At 41.4% G+C, this 26,962-nt stretch overlaps 1 protein-coding gene across 1 annotated transcript in view; it reads left to right on the top strand.

Moving 5' to 3' along the window:
* LAMB4 (laminin subunit beta 4) overlaps positions 1 to 26,962 on the top strand; it is a 41,757-nt gene extending 14,795 nt beyond the window's left edge. The window contains exons 14-35 of the mRNA XM_033059183.1: positions 395 to 545; positions 1,478 to 1,609; positions 2,350 to 2,535; positions 3,739 to 3,860; positions 4,553 to 4,673; positions 5,573 to 5,750; positions 7,090 to 7,233; positions 7,443 to 7,674; positions 9,256 to 9,413; positions 10,938 to 11,162; positions 12,267 to 12,487; positions 13,656 to 13,752; positions 14,088 to 14,463; positions 14,828 to 14,988; positions 18,077 to 18,282; positions 19,167 to 19,370; positions 20,874 to 21,018; positions 22,853 to 23,057; positions 23,670 to 23,808; positions 24,037 to 24,213; positions 25,207 to 25,360; positions 26,689 to 26,962. Of these exons, the coding sequence (XP_032915074.1) occupies positions 395 to 545; positions 1,478 to 1,609; positions 2,350 to 2,535; positions 3,739 to 3,860; positions 4,553 to 4,673; positions 5,573 to 5,750; positions 7,090 to 7,233; positions 7,443 to 7,674; positions 9,256 to 9,413; positions 10,938 to 11,162; positions 12,267 to 12,487; positions 13,656 to 13,752; positions 14,088 to 14,463; positions 14,828 to 14,988; positions 18,077 to 18,282; positions 19,167 to 19,370; positions 20,874 to 21,018; positions 22,853 to 23,057; positions 23,670 to 23,808; positions 24,037 to 24,213; positions 25,207 to 25,360; positions 26,689 to 26,828 (3,874 nt within the window). The 3' untranslated portion in view covers positions 26,829 to 26,962. The remainder of the gene's footprint in view (positions 1 to 394; positions 546 to 1,477; positions 1,610 to 2,349; positions 2,536 to 3,738; positions 3,861 to 4,552; positions 4,674 to 5,572; positions 5,751 to 7,089; positions 7,234 to 7,442; positions 7,675 to 9,255; positions 9,414 to 10,937; positions 11,163 to 12,266; positions 12,488 to 13,655; positions 13,753 to 14,087; positions 14,464 to 14,827; positions 14,989 to 18,076; positions 18,283 to 19,166; positions 19,371 to 20,873; positions 21,019 to 22,852; positions 23,058 to 23,669; positions 23,809 to 24,036; positions 24,214 to 25,206; positions 25,361 to 26,688) is intronic.

Below are 26,962 nucleotides of genomic sequence, written 5' to 3'. Positions count from 1 at the left end.
ACATCAAAGGTCCTTCTGGTTTCATGTCCTACCTCCATAATTGTGGGTGGCAGATTATCAAGAATTGCAATATAGTGATTCTTATACAAAAAGGTACAAGAAATGATACAGGAATAGACAGCAACAGATGCTCAGGAAACAAAAGGATGGAACTTAAGGTATGGAACAAAGACAAAATAGGTTATGGACTCTGAAGTCATGGAAAAGTAGCATTGAATAAATCCAGCATCAGAAACAGAGGAGGTGGATGATAGGAAGAATTTTAGTAATGGAGGTAATCCAACAATGAGAAAATTAAGCAAAGATGGAATGAGGGTGGGTCTGAGCTGTCCTCGTGCTGTGAGAGCCCAGCTGAGCCATGCTGATGTTCCCCCTTTACCAACTCCTCCTGCAGGTGCTCGCTGAAGGATGGTCAGTGCGAGTGTCTGCCCAACGTCGTGAGCCGCCAGTGCAATGAGCCAGCTCCAGGATACTTCTTTCTACCCCTGGATTATTATATTTATGAAGCTGAGCATGCAAAGCCCCTTTCTGGCTCTGCACCCTTGGTAGGCATTTGGCTTTTTAGGTGTTGTACTGAGAAGGGATCATTGCGGTGATGACGTGGGAACTGAGGCTGAGGAGGAAAGCCCTTGCTTGGGGAGCAGCTCTTTAGCAGGAAAAAACGAAGCAAGTCCCTTGACCATCCACAGTTTGTCTTTGTTTTCTGTGGACATGAATATTCCATAGCTGGGGCAGTTAACAAGGGTCAGCCACTGCAGCGTGGTATGACCTGCAAAGCTGCCCTTGCTGCTTCTCAAGTGCACGCTGGTCTGGCATGAATTAGAGAAATTAATTTAATTATTTAAATTAGAGGAAAGTATTTGAGTTGCCAATAGCTCTCATGAAATGTTTTATTTCTGAGAATCTCTAACAAGGGAAGAATCAAATTACTTTCTGCTCCATTGGACTAATTCCTGCTGCCTTATATAAAGGCATTGATTGTAGCCTAATTTCCTCAAGAATTTGGCACCCATCTGTAATGTTTTTAGAAAAATTAATTTTTCTTTTTCCCTTTTAAACATGGGGATAGTTGTTCCCCATGCTGAGCGCAAGCCTGAGATGCATCCCTTCCTCTGACTATGCTTTTGCTAACATTTTTTTCTCTGCCATATTGTACAGAAACTGTAGATAAGGAATAATACAAAAATGTTTATTTGCAGGTCACATCCGCAAATATTTAGCTATAATCACAATCAGTAATCATCCTACTGTCCAATGATTAAATGGAAAACAGATGTCTGGGACATAGCTTACGAGGGGAAAGTGCAAGTTAATTTTAAGGGAGTGAGGGAAAAAAGTTTCCAGCAGCTGCTGGGCCACAGTTTAGAGTTTCTCCCAGCGAGAATAATCTCGTTTAAAGAATGTGGATTTTCATTTGCTTGCTTACTACCCTTTAGCAATGTTGAGACAGTGCTGCTCCTGTTTGATTGCTTCATAGGTTCAACCAAGCACTCTTCCACGGTGTGACATCTACTTCCAGAAGAAAGGCTATGAGTTCATGATTGAAAATGGAAAGATTGTGTTAAACAGGAACAAGAAACGAACTGTAAGAAAACCTGGACTGGAACAGGTAAATTAGTACTCTAGTGGTTACTTAAGTTTACACTAAATAATAAGATTTTATTTTGTAACGAAGGGCAAGGAAATGCCTGCACTCATGGGATTTGGAGTTTCCTGACACAAACAAATTTTTTTGGTACACAGTTAGGTTGGACATTTTATTATTCACACTGACAGGCTTGCTCTGCTCTGTCCAGTGCCTTTGTAGACTCCAGCTCCATGAATTTTTGGAAAAGTCCTTATGAAAGGTAAATTTGTTGGTTTATTTTGTTGTTGCAAGACATTTCCAACGAGTTTACCAAGACATTAGCATGGTACCTCCTGTACTTAAATGTAGCCATTGTAAGTATTGATATTTATGTTTCTAGCTTATAATGGAATGGTCCAGCCATGTATGAAATCAGGCTTACTCTGTTTAAGGTTTGCAATGTGAATATTTGTAGATGCCAAATATTCAGAGATGAGTGGACTCTTCCAATCTCTCTTATTGCTCTTGCTGCATGGTTATAGGATGCTTTTCTTTACATGTGACCCTAAATATCCTACCTTTGAGAGAGTTCATAGATTGTCAATCTCGAGCTTGTTCAGAAAATGAGGCTGATGGTTAAAATAAGTAAACAATGTGGCAAAAATATTTCTGTTCTTTTTTTCCGAGGGGTTTTTTTTTTTGGTTTTGTTTTTTTTTCTTTTTTGTTTTTTTTTTTTGTAATTAGACTGTGTGTTGTTGAAAACGTCAATGTGTCTTTGCAGGGTGCGATGCAGTATGGACAGGACTGGGATTCAGCGGTGGTGTTCCGGCAGCCCAGCGCTGGCCGGGCTGTCACATGGACAGGGCACGGCTTCGCCCGCGTTCCCAGCGGAGCTGGGCTGAGATTTGCCATCAGCAATGTTCCCTTTGCTATGGACTTTGATATCACAGTTCGTTATGAGCCTGAGGTACTCGTGATGTCTTGTGTGTCTTACGATGTTGTGATAGGTGCAGGGTCTATTTTGTGAATAATAGGATGAGCAACTACTCCTACTCATTATATCTAGAATTTAAATTGCTGTGCTTTTCACCCAGTAACAAGTTGCCTTACCAACCAAGTAATATATGTCCTCCACTGATGCCCTTAACCCCTTCCACTCAAATATGAAAAAATCAACACTAAAAGTGTTTTCTATCCATCAGCCAAGATTGCATCTTCTGAGTGTTTCTCTTTTGGCACCTTTGCTTGGACTGGACTTTTACTCAAAAATCAAACACACGAAAAATGTAATTCCTTTTAGACAAGCATCCTGTATTCCTAGCTGGGATTTTTTGGGCAGTAAAATGTGCACAGGCAGGAGTGATCTGAACAGATATTTATCCAGGCCTTTTGCAGGCATCCTGCTTCCCGGTTGTTCCAACTGGACTATGAGATGTGTGAAAATTGTAGGAAAATAGCCAAATTACTTTTTTTTTTGTCTGGAGAAGATTTCTCAGTGATGATGACATGTCTAGGGAAATCTGGTAATCCAAATCTGGTAACTCAGGTCCTCACCCATGTCTTCAAAAACACAAGCAAGTGTTTTATTTGTACCAGTTTTTGTATACTCCTTACACTTTTGCAATTCTCCGGGACAGTCCCACAGCTCAAAATTTTTCTGCTGTCTATTGTATTTTGTTCTCTGACTGTCACTCTGACGCAAAACAATCTCCCAGCATCTTAAAACATGGGAACAATTTTTCAGTGGGCTGGTTTGAGGTAGCTTTTTCTTTCTAAGGATTGAAGAGTTGGGTTTTAAATACATTTGTTACAAAGTCTTTTATGTTTATTATTTCTCATTAGATGTGTGAGAAGGCAGGTAATGAAGGGTATCTCCAGAATAACGCTGTGCTAAGAAAAGAAGCAACTCCAATGACTCTAACAGAGCTGTTTCCATTTGAACCAGCTGAGGTCCCATTTCCGTCTCTGCTTTTCATTAGCCATTGCAAATACAATGAATTTTTCACAAATAACATTGTTTTCCAGTGCTGTAAAGAATAAAGAAAAGATCTGTTTTGTCACTGCAGTGTGCAATCATTCAGATGGCTTTCATTAACACTTGCAAAGAGAAAGCAGGTTTTTCAGATAAAAAAATATAGCCATAATTTTTGTCTCCTTTTTTGTTTTATAGCTCTTGGAAGACTGGCTTGCGAGTGTTGCCATCTGGCCTGCTGGTATCTTGTCAGGTCAACACTGCAAAAACAAGGTCCTTTCACAGGAGCCACATGAGTTGACTCTCCCAGCTACAAAGAGGTCTGACTGTTGCTGTCTTTTTGCCTGTTGATCTGTGTACTAATCCTTTACTGAAGCACTGCAGAGCAACACGTGTGGGGAACGGGAATATCAGAAACACATGTGTGGCCTTTCCTGTTGCTGGCACACCACAATACTACTTGGGCTCTAAGGAAGTGTCTGATGCCCCAGTCCTTAATCTGGCAAAGGTTTGCCAAACCCAGGACATCAGCCAGAGATCCAACTGGGGTTGGTTTCTCTGGTGAAGATCCAACAGCAGCTGCTTCAGTATAGAAAGGAAATATTGACTTAAAGTCGCTATCCTAGTCTATTTTCAAAACCAGCTTTTCAGCTCGGACCTGTGTAAAGAAAAGAGAGAAGCTTAGAGGATGCAACCAATGTCTTGATCAAATAGGGTCAGGAAAGGATGAATATGAACAGGGAGTTGCAAACCCCCTTGTTAGAAGTAGTGAAACCTACCATTTTCAGTTTAGTTTCCCTAGGTTTAAATTTGGTGAATCATCTGGCAAAAGTCCTGCAGCTTTTCCAAAGCTGCAGGCATGGGGGTAGGTGTGCTCCTCGCAGCAGCAGGGCTTGCTCCATGCTGCAGGGTCCAGTTTGCAGTCACAGAGGGAAGGGAGAGCTCACAACATCCAATAAACTTGCCTTGTCCTTACTCCTGGCTATAACTGTGCTTCATTTCTGCTAAACAGGATTGCAATTCTGCAAACTCCAGTCTGCCTGGAGCCAGAAACAGAATATTTTGTGGATGTGTATTTTTCTCAGCTCTCTGCCTCCGACAAAAAGGCAAAATCATTCATCTTGATTGACTCAGTGAGTAGCTCTGCCACAAGTCCCTTGAGGTTGTATTTACACAAAGTGGGTTTTTACAGACCTATTCGAAGTATTTTTAAATAATGTATAGTGTGTTTTAATAGAAATTCAGCTTCTATTTATCTGCATTGGCACTGTTTGCATATTTTGTATGGAAAGGCAGAATTGTATCTGGTTAAATTTTTAGGGAGCAATACAAGTCATACTTGTAGCATACTTTGCATGTCTACCTATTGCTCATTGATTATGAACACAGTCCATATATAAGTGCTGATAAGATGCTGTGGCTATGAATGTAAATTTGTGCAGCTCCTCATCACTTAGGTTTTTTAAAATATCTCTAATTTGTTGGAATCACCAATATTCTAAAAGATTATTTTGGCAAAGTAAAATTAGTTGTATACTAGATATTTCCCAAGTTTCCATCAACTCACAAACTGGATGTTGGTTTTGGGTCCTTCTCTTAAGAAAAATATTTTTAGGTCTATTTCTCTAATTATTCCTGTAGAACTGGATCTGTCAAGGGCTGGCTATACTTGGACATAGAACTTTCAGCTGATTTTTCCCTATCACAATAACACCAGTAAAAATGTTGGCCAAACACTGCTCTTGGAATCACTAATACAGCATAGCAAGACCAGTTCTGAGCATATATCAGAGATCTTATTATAATTTTATTTTTTTTAAACACAGTCTCTCTTATTTGAAGAACTCAGGGAATGTTTAGACCTTCAGAATAAATGTGAATTTAGATGACAGAATGGCACAACTGCAGATTTGGAAACCCAGTGTTCCAGGCCTCTCTTGTTGCAATGGAAAGCACATTAAGAGCATGTGGGAAATTCTGATTTTCAATATATCTAAGCAAAAATATTTTCTTTTCTCTCTTAACAACAAAGCTTGGACTTATTCCCAGGATCGGCTCCGTGGAGAACTTATGCAGTGAAAAGGATTTAGATGAGTACCAGAAGTACCACTGTATTGAAATTGCATCTGAAGTTGGGCCTCACGTCCTGCCCGAAGCGTGCGCACGGCTCATAGTGAGCTTGTCAGCCCGAATTCACAACGGCGCTGTCGGTAAGGACCAGCCTGCAGGCAGCTCCTTTGGGCAGTTGCTGGTTTTCCCGTGAGTTTGTAGGATAAGTTGACTGTAGAGCTCTCAGCCTGCAATGCTGTAGCAGTGGAGCTGGTCAGCATGTGATATCCATGGATGCACAGGGTACATCCTGCTGAACCCTGTGTGTGCTGCAAACGCCTCTTGGTGGCATGAATCTCAGAGTTCATCACTCCTGATGGGCTTCATGGAGCAGCATGACAGGGACCATGGCGGTGATCTTGTGTCTTCTGAAAAGCATTTGCATCAGATGCCTTTACTGTGTGGCAAAGACAGTTACTTTCCTACTTTTCTGGCTGCTGTTAAATGACAGATATTTCTAAGTCCCCTCTCTAGAATGCTGTAGGCCATCTGAACACCTTGGTAAGTTTCCAGACATGATGGTACAAGTTGGTGTACTGGAAGAGATTCACCAAGAAAACCTTGATGATATTCCAACAAGAAGGTAGTGGCAGGTGGGGTTTGAAATTCCTAGGCAGCCTCCAGGATCCATCATGGACAGATTAGCTGGGCTCAGTAGCTCAGGGAATTTCCCAGGTATGGGAAAAGAGCGAGAACCCAGAGAAATGGAACTTCTCTGCACTTCCAGTAACACAAGGGGTCTTTCTGGACAACTTTGGTGGCCAGGTTCTCTCATCAAGCATATGCTTGGATGATTTTTAGGATTGATGCTTCTCTTTAATATCAGATGATGAGGTCACAGCTGTGCAACCAGTGAACCCCTCATTTAGGCTCAGGCTGTGCTAGATCCCCATTGGCTTGATTCCTAAAGTGACAAGATTCTCCCAATGAAATGTGGCCCTTTGGTTTTCTAGTGCTTTCCAAACATACTTGGCAAACGTCCTCTGTGGGTTAGCTGAGTATCTTCACTCAACAACTTAGTCCAGGGTGTCCAGAAGGAAACAAACAGTACACAGATGCAGACTGAACACAGCTCGCAGGTTATGTCCAGTGGTCCAACTAGATGCAGATTTATAGCAAACCTCTCTAGACTTCAGGATGTCTCTATTTGGATCTACACTTTGCTACTCCCCTTCTGTCCTACCCCAAATGTGTGCTGAGGGCAGTGCCTTGAATGTGGCAACTGCAACACCAAGACTTGTGCTGGTGCCTGATACACCATCACCATTGATGCTACGCCATCAAATTATCTAAACTATGGCCATTGCCAGGTTAGTGAATCCCTGACAAGAACAATCAAGCTCTTTCCTACCTATTTTAAAGTGTGAAACCTGCAAGCTGATGAGAACAGTAAAACTCCTTGACAACCAAACCTGTTTTGATTTTCTTTTCTCTTGCCAGCATGCAAGTGCAATCCCCAAGGGTCACTGAATGCCAGCTGTAGTAAACTGGGGGGCCAGTGTCACTGCAAAGCCAACGTCGTGGGACGCTGCTGTGACACCTGCTCTGCAGGCAGCTATGGCTTCGGCTTCCACGGCTGCTACGGTGAGTGCCTTGCAGCCAGCACCACTACCAGTACCACTAGCACACCCCAAATTTTAGGGCTTTGAGTCCCAGATTATGTGTGAAGCAATATAAAAAACATTTCCACGGATAACAGATTTTCCATCCCTGCCACCTTTGAGCAGCACCAGGGATAAGATGGGCTGGCAGGAATGCTTTAAGGACACAGCTTTGCCTTGGGTGTTTTCCAGCATGCGAGTGCCACCCGCAAGGCTCGCTGAGCGCGCTGTGTGACCAGGTGACGGGGCAGTGCTCGTGCCGCCGGGACGTGGATGGCCAGCGCTGCAGCCGCTGCCTGGCTGGGTACTTTGGATTTCCCCACTGCCGGCCTTGTCCTTGTAATGGCCACGCGGAGCTGTGCGACCCTCTGACCGGAGAGTGCCTCGACTGCCGCGGCTTTACTGCTGGAAGCCACTGTGAAAGGTCAGTTCATGGGCAGTGCTGCAAAGCTCCACTTGACACTGGTGGTCTCCCAAATGCCTGTGTAGCTGGGGGCCTACAAATGCATCACTGACCTCAGCAGGAAACACATACCTAAACCAGGATGAAACTGGGCCTGGCTGCTGAATGTCAGGTACCTATTTCTTTGGCAAATGCATGTGGGAATATGTATGCAATGCTTTGGTTGGACTGCAGGCAGGGCATGCACCCAGCACTGCAGCAAGTTACCTGCAAGAAGGCATTTGAGACATGGATGCTATGGCACCATGTACATGGAGACACGCACAAAGCACTGTGTGTGGGATAAATTCACTCCTGCCAGGTTCCAAGTTGCCAGCTTTCAAATTTGAAATTCAGCACAAGGCTAGCCAAGAGGCTCTATATTGTGCTGAATACTCATTTTAATACTGCAATTACTTCTAAGGAGTTTACTTAAGCATGCCCTCTTTGTTAATCAAATTAGTTCCATATCACCAGCAAATGACTTTATCCCCATGTTCCAGCTCCATTCAGAAAACTGCTCCTCTATTTTATTTTGTACACTGGCAGTAGTATTACAGTTCAACATGGACATTAAAATTAACTTTGTTTAGTTCGGCTGGACTGTACCTTGTCATTCATTTTTAAGAGCATTTCCTCATGAAACCTGTTGAGCTTTTCCTGCAGTGCTTTTAGACAATAGAGTCTTTAGCTGTTCTACTTGTAGATGGCAAACAGACTAAAAATGGGAGAGTGAAACATTTTTTCCCCTGTGGCTTTGCAGGATCTCCAGACTCCACGGGGAGGATAATCAGAGAGCCAAGGAGCCAAGTCTTTTAGCCTTGACTGTATACATATGGAGAACTGTTTTCATTTGCCATAGTAAAATAGATCAAAGACTGAGGGTGCTTCAGGAGCCTCTGCATTGCTGTTGCTGCAGCTGCAGGACTATGGGGTTTGGGATGCAGAGGCATTGGTGGTGGGCAGGGTGGCTGAGCCCCCAAGGAGCCCCAAAAGCCCCCACAGTCTGGGTAACAGCAGAGCCACCAGCACCTCTAAAGAACCATTGCCCAGGTTTGCAGAACATGTCAGACATAGCATGGCTCAATGTATATGTTGCATCTAAAATATGCAGTATTCTCTGAGTACTCTCAAGGAATCACTGCTTTTTTTGCCTGTGCCAGCACTTTTTACTGTCATGTCAACCACTCTGTGTACATGTCTGTATGGAAATAGATTAATATATGTGCTGATAGGTAAATATACAGAATTTTTACATGGCAGCTAAAAGCTGCAGAGCATGTGTGGTATTCCATATCATAATCACTTAGATTAAAATTGTTCCAGAGTAGGTAAAAGTCTTCACAAACATTTCTTGAAAGGAAAACATATGTCTTTTTTTGTTTTGCTTCAGATTTTGAGACAGTAGCTCTGATTTTCCATTTTAGAACACCTTTGATTCTTGATGTATCTCTACCAATCGATGGAGATAGCATTACAATTATCTGGAATACTGATTTCAATATACAGATATAAATTGATTCACCTGCATGAAGCACTTGACAATTTGTCCTGCTTTGGCAGGTGCATGGATGGTTATTATGGAAACCCTCTGGATGGAGAACCTTGCCACCCATGCATGTGCCCAGGGTCACCTACAAGCAATAGATATTTTGCCCGTTCCTGTTACCAGGACTCCCAGACTGCACAGCTTATCTGTAATTGTCTCGAGGGATATTCAGGTATGAAGCAAAATAAGGACTGGTTTTGATGCTATTAAAATTTATGTAGGAGAAAAAAAATTATCGTCCTCCACATGTGATGTTCAGAAATGACAATGAGGTAACGCTAATAAAACAACTAAGAAAAGAGTTATCCCTCAAGTTTACTGAAATTATGTAGATAAGTTTTGACTAGGAACAATGGGAATTGTGCAGTTAGTGTTTTAAAAAGGGATTCACCTATGTGGATATTGGAAAGTCATTAATTATTCTGATGTGACTCTCTTGAAATCTCCTCCTTTCCAGGGGCATTACATTAACCTGGTAGGCTGAGAGGGGGAAAACTGCAGTTGCTTGTTACCTCTGAAAATGAAGCATTGCAAGCCCAAGTGGGAATTATTAGGGCATCAAACAGAGCTGATAAGATTTCCTAATCAGAAAAATTCTTTCTGCATATAGAGGGAACTCTTTGACATTATGCCTTAAAGTGACTGCTTAACAGTTCAAATAGTCACTTTAGAAAAGGAGTTTCTATTCTCGGTAGTCTCAAATGCAGATATTTTTGCAGCAAACTGATTCCTCATTTCCTAAGGTCTTGTTGACTTAGGTTGAATTCCTGAAGGGGGAACTGAAAATATTTCCCTTTCTTTGGGCATTAGAAAGATCTCCTATGATGGAAGCAAAGCTTAATGGGAAGCACTGCTGAAAATTAAACCAATAAAGATGGCAATCTTTACTTAGGCAAGGTTCCTTTATAAGTCAGGAGTGGTTTTGCTTGAGTAATTGCTGTAGAGCCAAAATGATTCATGTTGGTGGTCACCCAGGGGACTTCTGTCCTCACAAATCACTGCACTACTCAGTTTTGGACTTTGTTGCTCCTGCTCCTTTCCAGCAAGATTCTTGGTCACCTTTGTAGAACTGGTCCCACTTTCTCAGAGATTGAGAAAGGCTCTGGGTCCTGAGGAGCACAGTGAAGCAGCAGAGTCCTCAGCTAAGGATGAACTAGTGGATGTGGTTCCAGAAACATCAGTCTTCCCAGAATGGTTTCTGAGATGCAGAGGTAGCACCCAAATTAGGGCAGGCATTGAGACAAAATGCAGAAGTAGTTGTAATGCCAGCATGCAAGGACAGAGCACCAGAGTTCATCTGAACTCCTAGGTACCCCCCACACTCCAATGCTGCTGTTCGAGTGAAGAGCCAAGGAAAATCCTGCAAATATGGCTAGCCCTCACTACTGCCATTAAATGGACTTTGATGGAAAAAGATGTTTGGAGGTGTTGTGTGATAGGGCACCTATTTGCTGAAAGGACTTCTTTGGTATAAACAGCCTGGGATGAGGAGGGTTATTTCCATCATATTTCAGTGGGGAAGACATAACTTAAACTGATCAGAGGATTAAAGGGCAATGGTCTCAAATAGGTGGATATTTTCCATTGGAAATGTGCATTTGAACAGACAGTCTGAATATTTTAATAATATTAGTGGGAATTACATGTTTCACTTGAATACCCATCAGCCAGCAATATTTTTACCTTCCTCTGACAGGCAATCAGTGTGACGAGTGTCCTAGTGGGTTCTACAAAAACTCCAGCAGCCCTGGGCTTGATTGTACACCATGTCCCTGTAATAACAACATTGATTTGACAGACCCAGAGTCCTGTAACAGGGTCACTGGGGAATGCACCAAGTGTTTACACAACACCCATGGAGCAAACTGCCAGTTCTGCAAACCAGGTTATTTTGGCTCAGCCCTCAATCAAACCTGTCAAAGTAAGTAATGGCACTGCAATTGTTTTACTACCAAGAAAATGTTTTTTACAAACAGGCTATAGGGAAAGGCTTGACCTTGGAGGGAGGAAAAAACTAAAGCAGATAAATAGAGCAAAATATGAGAATCAAAAATGTATTTCTCTATTTACTAAATATAAATATATCAGTGATACAAATAACTCAACGTGGCATCTATTAAATTCTTGTCATCAAGTCTCACTAAATCTCATACTGAATATCACTCCTAGAAAATACTGATTTGTGAAATGAGCAGTACTCTCTATTAGAAAAATAAATGTGCATTCAGCTTATTCAGGAAGGAATAAAAAATGAAGGAATCAGTGATAATTGTTTATCCATGTTGCTGGGGGATGCCAGCTAAGCTCAATTAGATCTCAGTTAACCAGATGATCCCTTGCTGAATTTCCTGCCTCACCAGTTGTTTTCATTAAGTGGCTAGAGTGAGGGCATTCAGGAAATTTAATAGATTCCATGAGGACACATCAGTAACTCAGCACTTTGAACAGAAGAGTAGGAGTGTAAGGAAAATCAAGGCACAAGCTTCTTCCTGATTTTTCTCTATACTCATTTTCACAGATGTGCCTGATTGAGGATTTATTTTTTATGGCCAAGATAATTATAAGTATAGTCAAGAAACTCTTTTTCTGGGAATCTAAAATGCAGCCCAAGCCATCCCTCATTTATTCTTGGAAGATGCCTGTTAGAAATCATTAAGCAAGATCTTTTGGCTTCTCACAAGGAAGGGTTCTTATCTTACTTGGCTTACTGGGGATTCCCATGCTGGATAATGCTTACTGTAAATCAACTTATTCTTATCCAATATATTTAACATTGCATTCTAACAAGATTCAAAATTCACTGAGCCTTCATATTTTTGTGCCTGTATTAAAAGTGCTGAACATTCACAGTAAGTTTTCTCAAAGCCATATGTAAGTTATTACAGAAAGTCAGGTAATGTGTATGAGATTAAACACGTTCAAGGTCACTAAAAGTAAACCTACAGTGTGGGCTTTATATCCAGCTCTGATTGCCCATCAGCTGTCTGTATTACTGTCTGCTGTAGTAATTGTCTTCTTTTTCCAGGCTGCATGTGCAATCTGGCAGGTGTTCACCCTGCCATGTGCCCAGGGGGGGACGCAGCCTGCCTGTGTGACCCAGCCACAGGAGCTTGTCCTTGCCTGCCCAATGTGCTGGGTGCCACATGTGACCAGTGTGCCCCTGGCTACTGGGACCTGGCTAGCAGAAAAGGATGTCAGACCTGTGACTGTGATCCAAAAAACTCCCAAAGCAACCAGTGCGACCAGGCAAGAAAATTACTATGTTTTCCAGGAGTCAGGGTGCTGGTGTTTTGACATGGCAAAGTGGGGACCTTCTTGTAAATGAGGATTGTGTTTTTGTCATATTCCCTGAAAACAAAAAATTCTTTGGAAGTTTGTAGTTGGTGCAATCACGCTGTGAGTCATTGAACCAAAAGTGTTGTTCTGATAATGTGGCTTTGCAGGCTGGTAAGCAATTTCTCTTTACATGTTGTTTCTTTGTCAAGTGCATCTTAAAAATACTTTGTAAAAAGATGTCACAGGGAAAAAACTTCCTTATAAATATGCATATAGGGAAGAGGGAAATCCAAGCTTGGACCCAGGAGTCCTACGAGTATTTTTAAGTGTTTCTTTTCATAAAGTAGCAGCTGTGACCATTACATTAATCGTGCCTCATCTATCATACTGCTAGAGTACCTTTTGTCAGTTTTAACTCCTGTGCACATTTTAAGGCTAGAATGCAGAAAAAAAATAAACAGTGTTTCAGAATAGAGAGGAGAAATTGCGGTCCCATGGAGTCAACAGCAATTTTGCCTTTGACTTCAGAGAACCAGGAGCTTATCCTAAAGTCTTGCTGATGTGTTTGCACATTTTTCTTTTTATATGCTCTCTGTTCCAGTTTATTCACTAGATTTATTATTTTTATAGCAAATTTAGTTCTTGACCTCAAAGAACTACTAGCAATTATCAAGGTTGTAATTCCCTAGAGTTTAGTTTAATAGCTGAATTACAAAATAATTTTTATAGGGCAATGTGCATAATACACCCTCATGATTTTCACTGCCAATGATATATCATGTAGTTTAAAGTTGAAATGTTAAGATGAGTATTTAGGTCCAGCAAAAATAAAAAATAAGTCTCTTTTGCAAAGGAAAAGAATCCTCTCAGATCATAGTCAGAGGATGAGTTCTCAAACAGCATCAGTACACTGGATCATACGGAATCTCTGACATTAGTAAAGTAAAGCCGTTTCTCAGAGTGCATTTTCTTTTCAGGACCTCCAGGAGGAAGATAGAAAAGTTGGGCCAATACTGTGTAAACCATGATATTCAAAGATTAGGCAAGCAGTGTTGCTGCAGCTCTTGGACAGCTAAAATAACGTATATCCAGCCCTATGGCTTTGCTGGAAGTTATTAAATTCTAATTGTCTTTACAGCTTACAGGCCAGTGTCCATGTAAACCAGGTTACAGTGGAAGATGCTGTAATGAATGTGAGGAAAACTACTTTGGCAACCCCCAGATGCATTGCGTTTGTAAGTATTATAAAGTGGGACAACTGGATTAGAAACTGCCTCACCATAAATACCTACCTTTTATATTCACAGGGGAGACAGGGCATACATGTAGAGAAACAACCTTTCATATGTCTGTGTGTATGAGATGGACAAGTGTTTATATTATTTGTCTATACTGTTAGTTCAATGGCTAAGATGCAAGTCGGAGATGAAGAAGAGCCACTACTGTGCAGTCCACCTTGCTCTAACTCAAACCCTGGTTTGCTTTTATTATCCTGAAATGTGCCTTTTTCCATGCATTAATCCCACAGAAAAGGAATGACAGGATGTAACCTGCTGTTCCTTTCTTGCAGCATGTGAGTGTAACCTGGAGGGGACCCGCCAGCCTGTGTGTGACAAAGCCACCGGCGCGTGTAACTGCCGTGCCGGTGTCACTGGCCGGCTCTGCGACCAGTGTGGCCGCGGCTTTGAGAAGGACTTTCCCTCCTGCCATCAGTGCCATCTTTGTTTTGATCAGTGGGAGACTGAAATTGCTGCTCTTGCCCAGACTGTGCAGGGGTTAATGAGGTTTGCAGCAAAGCTGGAAGATAAAGGAGGCCGAATGCTCAGCTGTGACGTGCGCTTCAAAGCCTTCGAAGATGCCATTTCTGAAACGGAACGCATTTTGAGACATCCTGTCCTTTCACTGGAGGCCCTCTCAGGCATCAGGGATTTTAAGGGCTACCTTCAGTAAGGGCTAGGTTGCTTCTGAAAAAATCCATTAGCTGAAAAACTGTCTTCCCCCAAACGCCACCAGCCATCCCTACATATCAAGTCCCACTTTGGATCAGCAAACAGACACCGGCCTACTAAATCACTGTTTTCAATAGCTCTGTGAACAAAATAATCTTTAATATATGCCTAACCCATACAGACATATACTTAAATAGTGTAATTTTCCAGTTCATACTAAGGGTTTTCTAAATGAGCTATACAATTAAATATTTCTATGTATTTATAAATGTATCTCTTGCTCTCTAAAATATTGTGTAACTCAGTTCTAGTTTAAGAACAATCTGGTTTGACTTCTACCTAACTGTCTTTTCCCCTTCAGACAAAAAGTTGCAGAGATGGATCCCCTTCCTAGTTTGCCATTTGAGTTTCCTGACTTTAACAAGAACATAGAAGATATTGGAGAAGAAGCTGACCTAGTGTTTGAACTTCTTCAACAGAAAATACATCTGCATCAAAGCTTTCAGTACTTGAACTTCAAAGGTAAGTCATCAATGAATGAAAGTGGGTGGACATTTTTCCTGAAATTTTGGAATGTTTTCTCATCATTAAACCACACAACATTTCAAAGATCCCTAGATTTTAGCTTCCTATGGTAGCACAACAGTGTTGAAACTGACAACATTTTGCACCGACTTTCCAAATTCTCTTTTATCTTAAAATGCTGTGATTTTTAGCATCCCAAATTTCAGATGCATGTGCCAGGGTCACATCAGTCAGAAGTCTCATAAATCCAAATGCTTACATCAGGACATGAAAGAAACCCAGTTTCATAGTACAGACTCACATGCAATAGAACAGCAAAGAACTCCCCCCATGTTTGACTCCTCTTGCTCATAGGAATACTTAAAAAGCTTGTACAGGAATGGTTTGTTTAATTAAAGCATAGTATCATAGTGCAGCCTCTTAGTGTTCCCATGGGAAAATACTTGACTTTATGTGGGACAGAAGTAGCTCTCCATCATCAAAAAATGTGAAAGCAGAACTGAGCTCCTTGGCATTTTGAAAGAATTACACCCTCTGTACTTGAGCTAAGTTCAGCTGCTAATAGCTGTAATGAAGCTGTCCTATACTGGTTTCTGGAGAAAAATGGGGATGTGTCAGACAGGGATCTTGAACAGATGTTAGACCACCCACAATGGCAGGAGATGGTCAGCAGAATCCTCTCCAAAGAGATGGCTGCCAAGATATGAACCCCCAGAAGATAGGGTGCTTACCACAAAAGACACAAACTGCAGGCAATGCACTCCCACTTACAGTTGCTGTGTAGAAAAACTTGGCCCAGGCAAGGTTTTTTTGTTTGTTTTTGTTTATTTGTTTTTTTAAGAAAAGAAAAGAAAGAAAAATAAAAAAGAAGGAAAAGTCAACAAAATGCGAAGCGGAGGGAATGGAAGAGGGGAAAAGAGGGATTAACTAAGATTTAGGGCTCTTGTGCCCTGATGTACTTGGCAGCCCCCTGGGGCAGCTGCTCAGCTGAACTTCTGCAAGCAGCCAGTACAGCTCTCCCAGGCTCTGCTTCTCAATTCAACTGAGCCTTGCACAGACTGAGAAAGGCAAAGAAACAATAAATCCCAGGGAGGTCAGTGGACGCAGAGCTGAAGCATCCATGGTGCTCTCTGGTCACATTCCAAACCCACTTCATCCTTTGGCCTCTGGAGACAGATAAACTGCCCTATAAAAAGCACATGGGAGTGTGGGGAGGGGAAGACCTTGAATTTAAGATGAATTTCCTATCAAGGCCACAAATATTCATTGGTTCTTCTACCGAGCGTATAATACCACAAAAATAACATTTCCCTCAAGATAACCAGCTTTTCTGATACCCAGGAGAGAGACTGGCTCCTCACTCCATCTTCCTTTCTGAGCAGCAGCATATCCTATATATGGCTCTGTCTGCTTTTCCTCTTCTTTTTGCTGGGGCAGAGCAGAATATGGCCACATACACCATCTGAGGCACATCTGGCACTTGTGCCCTAGACAAACACAGGGAATGAGCTCCTGCCTATGTCTCTGCAGAGGATCAGGAGTCAGAGTCTTCCTCACAGGCATATATTCAGCTAGATGACCTGGAAACATCAGTATCTAATGATAAATTAAAACCATTGGAAAAACCAAGCTGCAAGTCCTTAAAATAATGTTTGCAGTCTATGAGATCTCATTAAATTATGGCTCTCCAACTTTGCCCCCGGCTTTGCAGCCACTGAGATATGGTAATGCAGTGAGAGAAGCTTCCTAGGCTGTAAATCAAGTCTAGGCTAAGACACTGTGTTTAATGTAAAGGAACTTGAAATTTCTACAGCTCCATCAAAAACTGAAAATGGAAAATGCATTTAGGCCACTTAATGGAGAGCTGAAGCACTGTGAAATATTCCTGCAATGGAATTGTTGCATGGAAAAAAGTCTCTGTCTTAGATGAGGAGTTACAGTAGTCTCTTGCCAGGTATTTTGTATTAAGAGCAAACTTTAAACTGTATATTGTTTCCAAGCATTACAAGATAAATAAATAGCCCTGGTTCCACATGATAACTAAACGTTGTTCAGCTTCAATCAAAGCCAGGGGCTTTAGAGCCTGAATCAAAGCACACAGGACTAGAATGTCTTGTCTTTGACTTCAATTAATAACTGAGTCAGTTACCAGCACAAAGAGAGATGTTATTCAGAGACTTCTAACGCCTTTTCACTGCTGACACATCGATTCTGGCTCTGGAGGTATTTCTGCCTGGGAATGTGGGGGCAAATCTGGGCTCTCCGGAGGTCTGGGAAACCTTGACAGTAGCAGGAACAGCTTTAAATTATGTGTGTTACAAGGGACCTGAATCCTTTTTCCAGGCTATTAATCTGCAAAAAAATGTAATATTCTCCAACTCTTTTAAGCCTACTTAAGGCAAATCTTTCACTAACCAAATAAGACTCTTGCAGGAAAGTATCTTTTGCATGGCCTATGTGCTTATCATCGAAGTGCTTTTTGTTAATGCATCAGTCCTGAAACTGGATTTTCCAAAAGCCCTCATATTGTAATGTTAATTTTGGTCTCAGTCTAGCAGACCACTTAACTCTTGGGTGCTGTGCCGAACAGAAAGGACAGATGCTTTCCTGACTCACAATCAGGGAGCTGATCATTTCATGACAACTAGCAAAAGCAGTTTCCTTGCCTAAAACATACTAAATGTCAGGAGCTTTTATCCAATCAACAATGGCAGTAATACATGAGCTACTGATGAATGCAGATCAGTAGCAGTTAGTGTCAATAATGGGATCTCCTTCATAGTTTTGTCTATTCTGTTGTCTTCTCAAACACCTTGGCATCCTATGGATGACATAGGATCCACCATATTTTCACTTAGTTTAGCAGGTTTTTATGAGCATTGCTAACTATTTCTATTTGGCAACTGGATAACTAAAGGATTAAAAAGCTTGGCTGAGGAAATGACAGGTCCTGCCCTTCCCCACTGTCCCAAATCAAACACCAGGGAATCACCTGTCACTCAGCAATTGTCCAAAATTCAAGTAAGTGTACAAACTGAATGCAATCAAATACAGTTGGTACTAAACCCTATTTCTGTTGGTACAGAGGCTGTCAGCAACATTAGGAAACACTCTGAGGTGTCATTGCTGGCAGAACAGAGGACCAGGGGGACAGCCTCTATTGTAAGACACTCAGAAGACACCAGGAATGACACTCTCACTATGTTGGACCATCAGGTCTTAAACACAAGCAACGTGCTGCAACAGCTCAGAATGATCAAAAGCCCTGGCATCCAAAACTTGAATGAAAAGGTAGGTGCTGTGGATTTCGAATGAAAGCTAAAAATAAAAAAACAAAACAACCCCAAACTCCAAAAAACTCTTTGTTTGATGTTGTAATAGGTTTTATTTTAAAAGGGTGCTTACATGCATTTTTAAGTCTGGAAAATGTCACTTCCTTGCCATAGTCATGCAATCACATCAAAAACAGCTGCACTTTTCAGCTGTAGTTATTTCCAACCTGGAAGCCATTGTTCCCAGCACAAGGAACAGTTTAAGCACTCTCTAGTCTCAAGAGGATATCAGAGTAATTTCAGAATGAATAACACAAACCTCCTCAATGAGTAAGTTAAACTAAGCAGAGTGACTTTGTCCTGGAGTGGATGGGGAGTGCTCACATATCCTTTGTGTAACCTCTGGGAAAGAAGGGGTTCTATTCTTCTGCAGGACAGCAGTAAATACCTGATAGTACCAATTCATAACAAATCTCGAAGAGATCATCCACCTAAGCCTTTAGGTTCCATATCTGTGTCAAAATACATGGAGGATTAGATATGGCACCTTGTTCTGTTAGAGGTTACCTGGCTCCTTTAGAAGAAGCCATTGACCCATGGGCTGGATAAAGTTAAGGAACAGTTTCAGCCCTTTTGCTGAAGAAGAGTGAAGCAAGAGTCTTAGGGCAAACATGGAGCCTAACAAATGGCTCCTGCAAGGATGCTCAGAGCCATGGGCTGCCATTGCATCCTTCAAATCAGGGGAGAAGGACCTGTTACTGGCAGTGATACCCATCTTTATAAAGACCAGAAGCTGTGTCCCTCCTATATTCATTGTTCATACGATGTCAAACATCTTCCTTCCCTCAGGAATGTACCTCAGGCCTCACAGGAGTCCTGACATAGGCATCTTCCTTATTGCAGATCTGTGGTGTTCCAGGAGACCAGCCATGTGCCACAGCAGCCTGTGGGGGAGCTTTGTGCCAAGACAGTCATGGACTAAGGCAATGTGGTGGCCCAGACTGCACTGGAGCTCTTCCTCTCTCTTCTGAGGCCTTCAGGAAAGCTGAGGAGACTGCTGTGTTGCTAAATAACTTGACTACTCAGCTACAGGAACCTGAGAATCAGGTGCTGTATATCAACCTGCATTTGTTCAGTGAAATGGATGGAGGACGAGATTTGGGAGGTCACAAATCTACAAAAACTCACCTGCTCTTTGGACAAAGAGCAGTGACATAGTGATGGGCTCTGTCCCAACATCATAGATCTATCCTGATTCATTACCACGTGCCAGCCCCACCAAGAGATTGGCTTTATCTAGATCTTCTTCCTCATAGCTGCTAAGATTTCAAAAGTCACGGTGCCCAGTGTCTGAGTGGTTTCAGGCTAGAATAGCCTATATTTTTACTGGGAAAGATTCAAATGGCACCATTACTGCAAAGGGATTACTCCTGTGCATGGTATTAAACTCTATTTATATAACTTCACACTACTCGTGTTTGCCAATAAATTAATTTTAAAAATAATTTCAAGATGAAGCTTTTCTGCCCCCAGTAATGTTTAGGAGGGCATCAATTAGACAACTAAACAGCACAGTAGCAGTGAAAAATAATTTAAGTGAAGTGTGGCCAATGCAACATATGCCAACGAACCAAAACAGACGAATCCCAAAGCACCAGTAAGGAGTTTGTTCTTATTAACAGTCAGAGATGATGCTGTTACAGTTATAGGCAAAGTACATTTTCCAGCAGAAATTACATTCTGCTGTGGCTTTGTCCTGTCCCTGCAGGACGTCTGGGCATCCATTTCCTCTCTTTAAAATGCACTCGACACTGCATCCCAGCCAGCGGGCTTGGGAATGAGCAATTGGGGCACCGCCCTGGGGCCCCAGAGCCGGAGCCAAAGGCAGCCAAAGGCATCTGCCGAGCCGGGAGCGCCAGCCAGGCTGCCGGGACATCGCCTTCGGTCCGCACAAGCCTCAGGCACCTCCGTGACAATGAGTGAACTATTTTGAGACATGCCAGAAATAAAAACATAAGCATTTTTCTTGTTACATGGGGAAAGACCAAATCTCTTCCCTCTGCAGACCACAGATGTACCCGAGCCATTCTTGAAGGCAAAGCCTCTACCAAAATAAAATACTGTTGGAATTTGATAATTGAAGTTCTCATTTAAATTAACAAGAATACTAATTTAGTGGTTAAATATAACTTTTAAAGACAAGCCTTGAACTCTACCTTCCTTGTTTCCTCTTTAAGTGTTTTTGAACAGCAAGTCCAATATGAAATGACAAATGAAATTACATTTTCAGATCTGAATCTGATCACTGACAAGCTACAATACTGCAATAACTGTTGGTACTCTGTTTTAGAAACAGAAGGAGGCTGTGGTTTAGCAGTGGTTGCAGAGAGAAAAAATGCTTCATATGGGCTTTTTCTGAGGCCAGATGAAGACCAAGATGTAGCAGCTTCTGGAGTTCCCCAAAGGGGTCTTCTACTACTTTTCAAAGCCATATCAAGTGATTCTAGCTGAGGCTTAGATCATCATTACCTTTGTGTAAGAGCCCAGCTTGCAAAGCAATGACAGATAACCTCCAGAAAATAGCACTGCTGTTTCTAATAATATTTCCAGGTTGAAGGCATTAGAAAAATGGCAGAAGACAGCAAACTGAAAGGTTCACAATTTAATGGGCAACTGGAGATGGCTGTGAATAAAATTGAAGTTGATGGAGAGATCATTAAGAAGTTCCTCCAAAAAGTGAAAGACTTCTTGTTAGGTAAATATGAAGTGTTCTTTTTGACTTATTTTTCATAAATATATTCCAATATAATGCAGCATAATAGACAGCCAGAAGATGATCTAGCTGTATATGCATGAAATTTCTCTCCTAAGCTATGAAAAACTTTTTCAATCCCTTTTTTTCTAGTACCTCTTTCTCCCAGGTAACAGTACTTTGTATCAATTTAACAATATATCTGTTACATTCTGATTATCATCTTTTGTACTGGGTTTAATTTGAAGTAACTCCCTCTGTTCCTGGTTTGTCTGAGTAAGGACTGCTAAGACAATTTCATACAATATATAATGGCCAGGCATGTCCAATGCATCCTCAAATTGTTATTCTACCCCCTTCATCCAGGCCCATAAATAGAGGCTCTCAGTAGGGAGCGTGGGAATTAGGACACATCCCACTCCATAGTCTCCATAAAGCTGTAACTCGAGGAATCAAAGGATTCTGGTAGAACTTCACAGCTTTCATCAAAAAAAAAAAAAAAAAAAACTAAACAAAACCCTATATATACCCTATAATTTTTCCACTCATGGGATTGCAGGAAAATGCTGTAGGAAACATCCTACATTTTTTTACCAGATGCACATCAAAGGGTTTAAATGTGGCAGGATTTTCTTTAATCTTCAACATAGTTGATCTCATAAATTTCTGCGGATTGCAGTCTTTTGGCATTCATATCTCTATGTCCAAATGGGAGCAAGGGCAGAGGACGGAGGACTTCTTTTGTTTGGAAAAATTTACATTATTTTATTGAATTAGAAGATTTAGGTCCATTTAATTCCTATGAATCTCAGATTTTTATTGGTAGTCACTGAAAATTCCATCTTTCACTCTTCTTTTATGTTCCTTAGTAGACATACAGCATTTATGAACAAATAGAAAAGAATTTTTTTGAATCTGTGTTTTGTTAATTGAAGTTTAAGAACATGAACAGCTGAGAAGCATACAGTTACATTAAATCTGCTATATTTGACATTGATGTGAATGGTGATTTTGGATGAATATATTTCTACAGGAAATAGCTCTCAGGAATGCACTACTGTTTGCACATGAAATGTCTTTATTTAATTCTTGCTGACTTACTCTGGAGATTAACACAACCATTTAATATAGCTCAACTGCTTTATCACACAAGTTCTTGTCTATAAATGGAAGTGAGCAGAAAACAAAACCGATGATGTGACTTCTCAAGGCATCGACCACTCTAACTGTGTGCACCTCTGCCTCTTAGCAAAGAGCTAGGACAAGCTCATTTGTAATGGGAATTTTTTTTTTTTTATATTGGGGAATAATGGGAATATGTTTTTTTAATATTGTAAATTCCCATTCTATGCAAGTCTGACCCAGGTTCCCTCTGCAGCTTAGCCTTTCTCATTAACCAGCAAAGGAACCACTTACTCAATATTGTGGCAACTCCAGGGAAGGGATTACACCCACTGGCCAGCTTGGAAATCTCCATTCACACCCCAGCCTTGCCAGCACCTCTTTGATCTGTGGGCCAAGGGAGAAATGGGCTCTGACACATCTAGCTGTGCTGGGCACTGATTTAAAACCCTCCATAGGCTCTGTCCTACATCAGAATTTTAATAACTCAGTTCAAAGTGGGTTCAAATCCTCATTTCAGCCAGTTCTGACAACACTAACAGCAGTACCTGGGAGCATAATATTAAATCACAAAATGTTAGAGATAATTCTCTTACCCCCTTGCTGTGCCTGTCAGCTTTATTCTTCTACATACTCAAAGGGAAGGCAGTCATAATGACTATTTACTAGGAGGAAGAGCTACTTCAGTATACTCTCAGCTCCATTTCTGTTGCAGATGAGAGTGCACCTCCAGAAGATATTGAGAAGGTGGCAAATTATGTTCTGCAAATAAACCTTCCCCTCACTCCACAAGAGCTCACAGGCATGCTTGGCAAACTCCAAAGCACGATGAACCACTGTGAGAAGTACAAATTGAATAGCAAGAGAAACATAAAAAGGGAGGACGCACAGACACTGCTGATGGAGGCTCAAGAAGCTGGGTAAGTAGTTTTCACTTACTGGTGTGCAAGTTTCAGCTGGGGTGGCACCGTGCACAGACTGCTCCATAACCCTGGCAGTATCCCAGTAACACTGGACGGAGAGTTCAGGTGGAGATTTCACCTTGCCTTTTCCACAGGGCCTCTCCAGCAGGAAGGAGCCATTGCCACTCAGGCTGCAGGAGCCAATGTACTGAAAGGAAGCAGATCCTGACAGCTCTTGGCTCCTCTGCCCGCTGAGTCAGAGAGGCCAAAGCAGCTACTTAATTCCACCTTGGACTTGGTGAAGCATTACATTTGGCTCACTGGGTGGTTTGAATAAGGGTGAGAAAGACCCAATAAGAGAAAAAACATGTTCACCCATGAGTCTTCCCTACTAGCAGCACACCACCGGGCAGCCAGCAGCACCCAAACTCACCCTGAGTACAGCAACTCAGAAGCTCCCCCATAAAGTCCTTTTCTAAGGTTTTGCTTTACCAATTGACCACAATTTTAATGGTTGTTGTTGGACTTGAGGAAACATTCCTGCATGTCAGTACGGGTGCATTTGAAACATGTTCTTGTTTTGCTCACCACATCTCAATAGTACACACACTTCCTTTTTTTCCATTTTAGCAAAGCAGCTAAAAGTCTTCTGCCAGTGGATGCAATTAATAATAAACTAAAAAATGTTGTGAAGTCCCAAGGGCACTCCAAAAACACCATCATAAAGTTAAATGAAGAGATACAAGACATCAGAATACACATCTCTCAGGTATCTTACTGCAAATATTTTAATTTCTTTGCTATATTTTTAGAAAGAGATACTTAATTCTGAAGTTTCATTAACATAAATAAATAAAACCAGAATGTGGCACAGATATGACACCAATTCCATACTGCTTAAGGGCCTCTTAATCCATTGCCAGTCCCTCATTACCACACTCCACAAGCTGCATGGACATTGCATAAGAAATCACAACTTTCAATTGCTCTGTTTTAGGCTGAGAGCCAAGTGAACAAGACAAATGATAAACTAAATGACTTGTCAGCCAAACAGACTGAGATGGAAGATGAAAGTGCCACATGGCAGGCAAAAATGCTGATGAACAAGAATCAAGCTACAAAGGCAAGAGCAGAAGCAGAAGCAGCTCACAAGCAAGCCCAGAATGTTGAAAATGTAAGCCCTTCTGTCACATGTTGAGGGAAAAAAAACCATCCTCCATGTTTAATAGTATTTTTGCTTTAAAAGCATTGCCCTGCTGTCATCAAAACACAATATTTTCCTTATGCCATGCAGTGTAAAATGCCACAGGTTAAGAAGAATTTGTGTTTTAAGGTTTCTTGCATACACCTCTGTTAGCTTGAATGAAAGAAAGCATACACATTTCTCTGGCTACTTCATGACATTTTTTCTTGCACTGTGTATAAGACTTGCAGTCACCATGGGCACCAATAAACACAACAGAACAAATCACAGAACCAGATATTAAAATATATGAGTGATGGAAGCAGCCTGACAATTCGTCCTGTGCTGTTCTCCTTCAGAGAAAATTGGTGTGGGAGTTCTTGAAGTTTTTGGTTGGCTTGGTGCTTTTCAGTAGTTCAGTTTTTTGAAAATGCAGCTAGAAATTTGCTAAAATTACAAGAACCAAGTACCCACAGCACAAGCTTGGAACATGGCCATACTTCCAAGTTACAAGAATGGTAGGCAAAATCCAAACTGCAGTCTCAACAGCAACCTAGATCAGCAGGGAACAGATTAGCCAGTAAATATTACTGCAATCGGAAATGTAAAAACTCCAATGTTGCTACAGATAATTCATTAAATTTTAATTAAGCCTTATGGCTAAATAAAATTTACAGAAAAGCCCTACAACAGAAGCAAAATCAGCATAAACTTAAAATATCTTAAATAGTATTTTCTTTATAACCTTGCCCTTCCCTATCCTTTAGATTACTCTGCTGGCAATTTGTTTTAATTTATTTCTATCATGTTTTGCAAAGCATTTTTCAATGTCTACAAATTAAGGATATATTTTTTAATATTTAAGAGAATGAGAAATCTAAACTTTGGTGCAAAGAGGATGTTAAAAGAAGTATTGAAACTTCTTTCTCTAAACCAGATTAATTATGAGATGCTCTTAAACTCAGTAATGGCATTTTGTTACAGGAATTTACCGATGTTAAAAGAAAGTACATTATTCTTCAAGAAAAACTGAAAACCCAGGGACCTCCAAAAGTAACACTAGAGAAAGTGAAGCGGTTGAAAGAAGAAGCAGAAAAACTGGCTGAAGAGACTGAAAAGAAGATAAAAAGAATAACAGGTGATATTCTCACTTCCACAGTGAGTGGTAAGCACTGTGATAGTCCTGAATTCAAGGCTGAAGTCCTTGCCCACAGACACTAACACACTAAGTTCACCCGAAATTAGGTTTAAAACAATTTACCTGGTGAAAATCCCTGCCTGAAGCTACTCATTTTAAACCAGTTGAATTGATTTGGCTTATGTACTTTTTCTGACTTAAATATATTGCTATAAGCAAAGGTTAAGAGCTTTCCACACAGGGACTTGCAGTTACTTTCTTCAGTTTAAAAACAGGCAAGTGCAAAACCTGCATAAAACCTGGCTGCAAATTTATCTGGAGACCCTGATTTATGCATTTGCTTTGGGAACTTGATCACTGAGTCCTTCCTCTATGCTCTGTCTTTCCCACATCATCCAGGCGAGGGCTTGTGAGATAGAGCTGTAGGGCAGCTGTTTTCCATCAGTTCTCACTTGCTCCCCTTCTGACATTATCTCTGAGCAATGGCACGAAAAAGCAGGTACAGTTACCAGCTTGTGGAGACTGAAGCTGACATGCCCTGAATCTGTGGGGCCATGTCAGGCAGAGGGGTCATGGGCAGTGGAGATGGTAGCTGCTCTGGCTGTGCTGGCACCGCTGCTCACACAGGCTCAGAGGGTCACCAAAAAGGAAGAGCACATCTCATGTCCCTGCACACAGGCTACCTAATTCTCCTTGCAGTGAAGGTCTGGGCATTCCCACTAGGAGCCCTTAAGCCTAGGATCCTGCCAGGCTCAATATCAGAAAATACCATGTAACATCAGCAAAACTGAAGCAGAAACTCTATCCCAGGAGAAAATTCTTCCGGACAGGATCCAAATAAATATTTTGAGCACATACCTTGAGGAAAGGTGTTAAGATCATCCCAGTCATGTCAAATACCCAGATGATAAGGATATTAGAAGCAGCGAATTTTGTGGATTTAACTTTTTACCAATATGTTTACATTGGTGTAGCTTCATAGGAACCATCAGAAAACAGGGAGGGAGACTGAAGCCCATCATACCCAAATTGTCTAGGCTTTACACACATCAGTGGACACACTGTTCCTCTGAGTGTCTCCATTTAAACCAAGTCCTTTAAGAGCTCCATGTCCTGTCACATCCTAGCTGATGGACCAAAGCACATTCTGAGAAATTAATTTCTTCGAGGTTGTCATGCTCCCCTTGCTATCCAGAAGCCAGACCGCCCTCCAGTTGCCTATAACATTCCCCATTCAAAATGGGCTTATTGATTCTCAGACTTCTGGGAAAATAAATGCTGCTAATTCCTGGATTTTACTTACACAACAAATGTCTCTGCTCTTCCAGATTTGGAGAAGAAGCTTCAGGAGCTGAATCAAACCAAACAAGATAAGGCAGAGCAACTGAGACAACTAGAGGAACAAGTGATAGCCATTAAAAATGAAATCATGGAGCAGGAAAGCAAGTATGCAACATGCAAGAGTTAGGGTCTGAATAGACCATCAGGTAAAATGAAGCTGAAATCACCATGATTACCATGTCCTGAGCATCCTGGCACAGGCCACTGGAAATACATCTGGAAATACTTCTGAAGTAGCCTAGTGAATAATGTAATTTTATC

The sequence above is a fragment of the Catharus ustulatus genome, chromosome 4 (genome assembly GCF_009819885.2).
Source record: "Catharus ustulatus isolate bCatUst1 chromosome 4, bCatUst1.pri.v2, whole genome shotgun sequence".
In the NCBI taxonomy this organism is placed as follows: Eukaryota; Metazoa; Chordata; class Aves; order Passeriformes; family Turdidae; genus Catharus; species Catharus ustulatus.
Note: the sequence above shows the minus strand (reverse complement) of the source record. Positions and strands in the feature narration are given on the sequence as shown.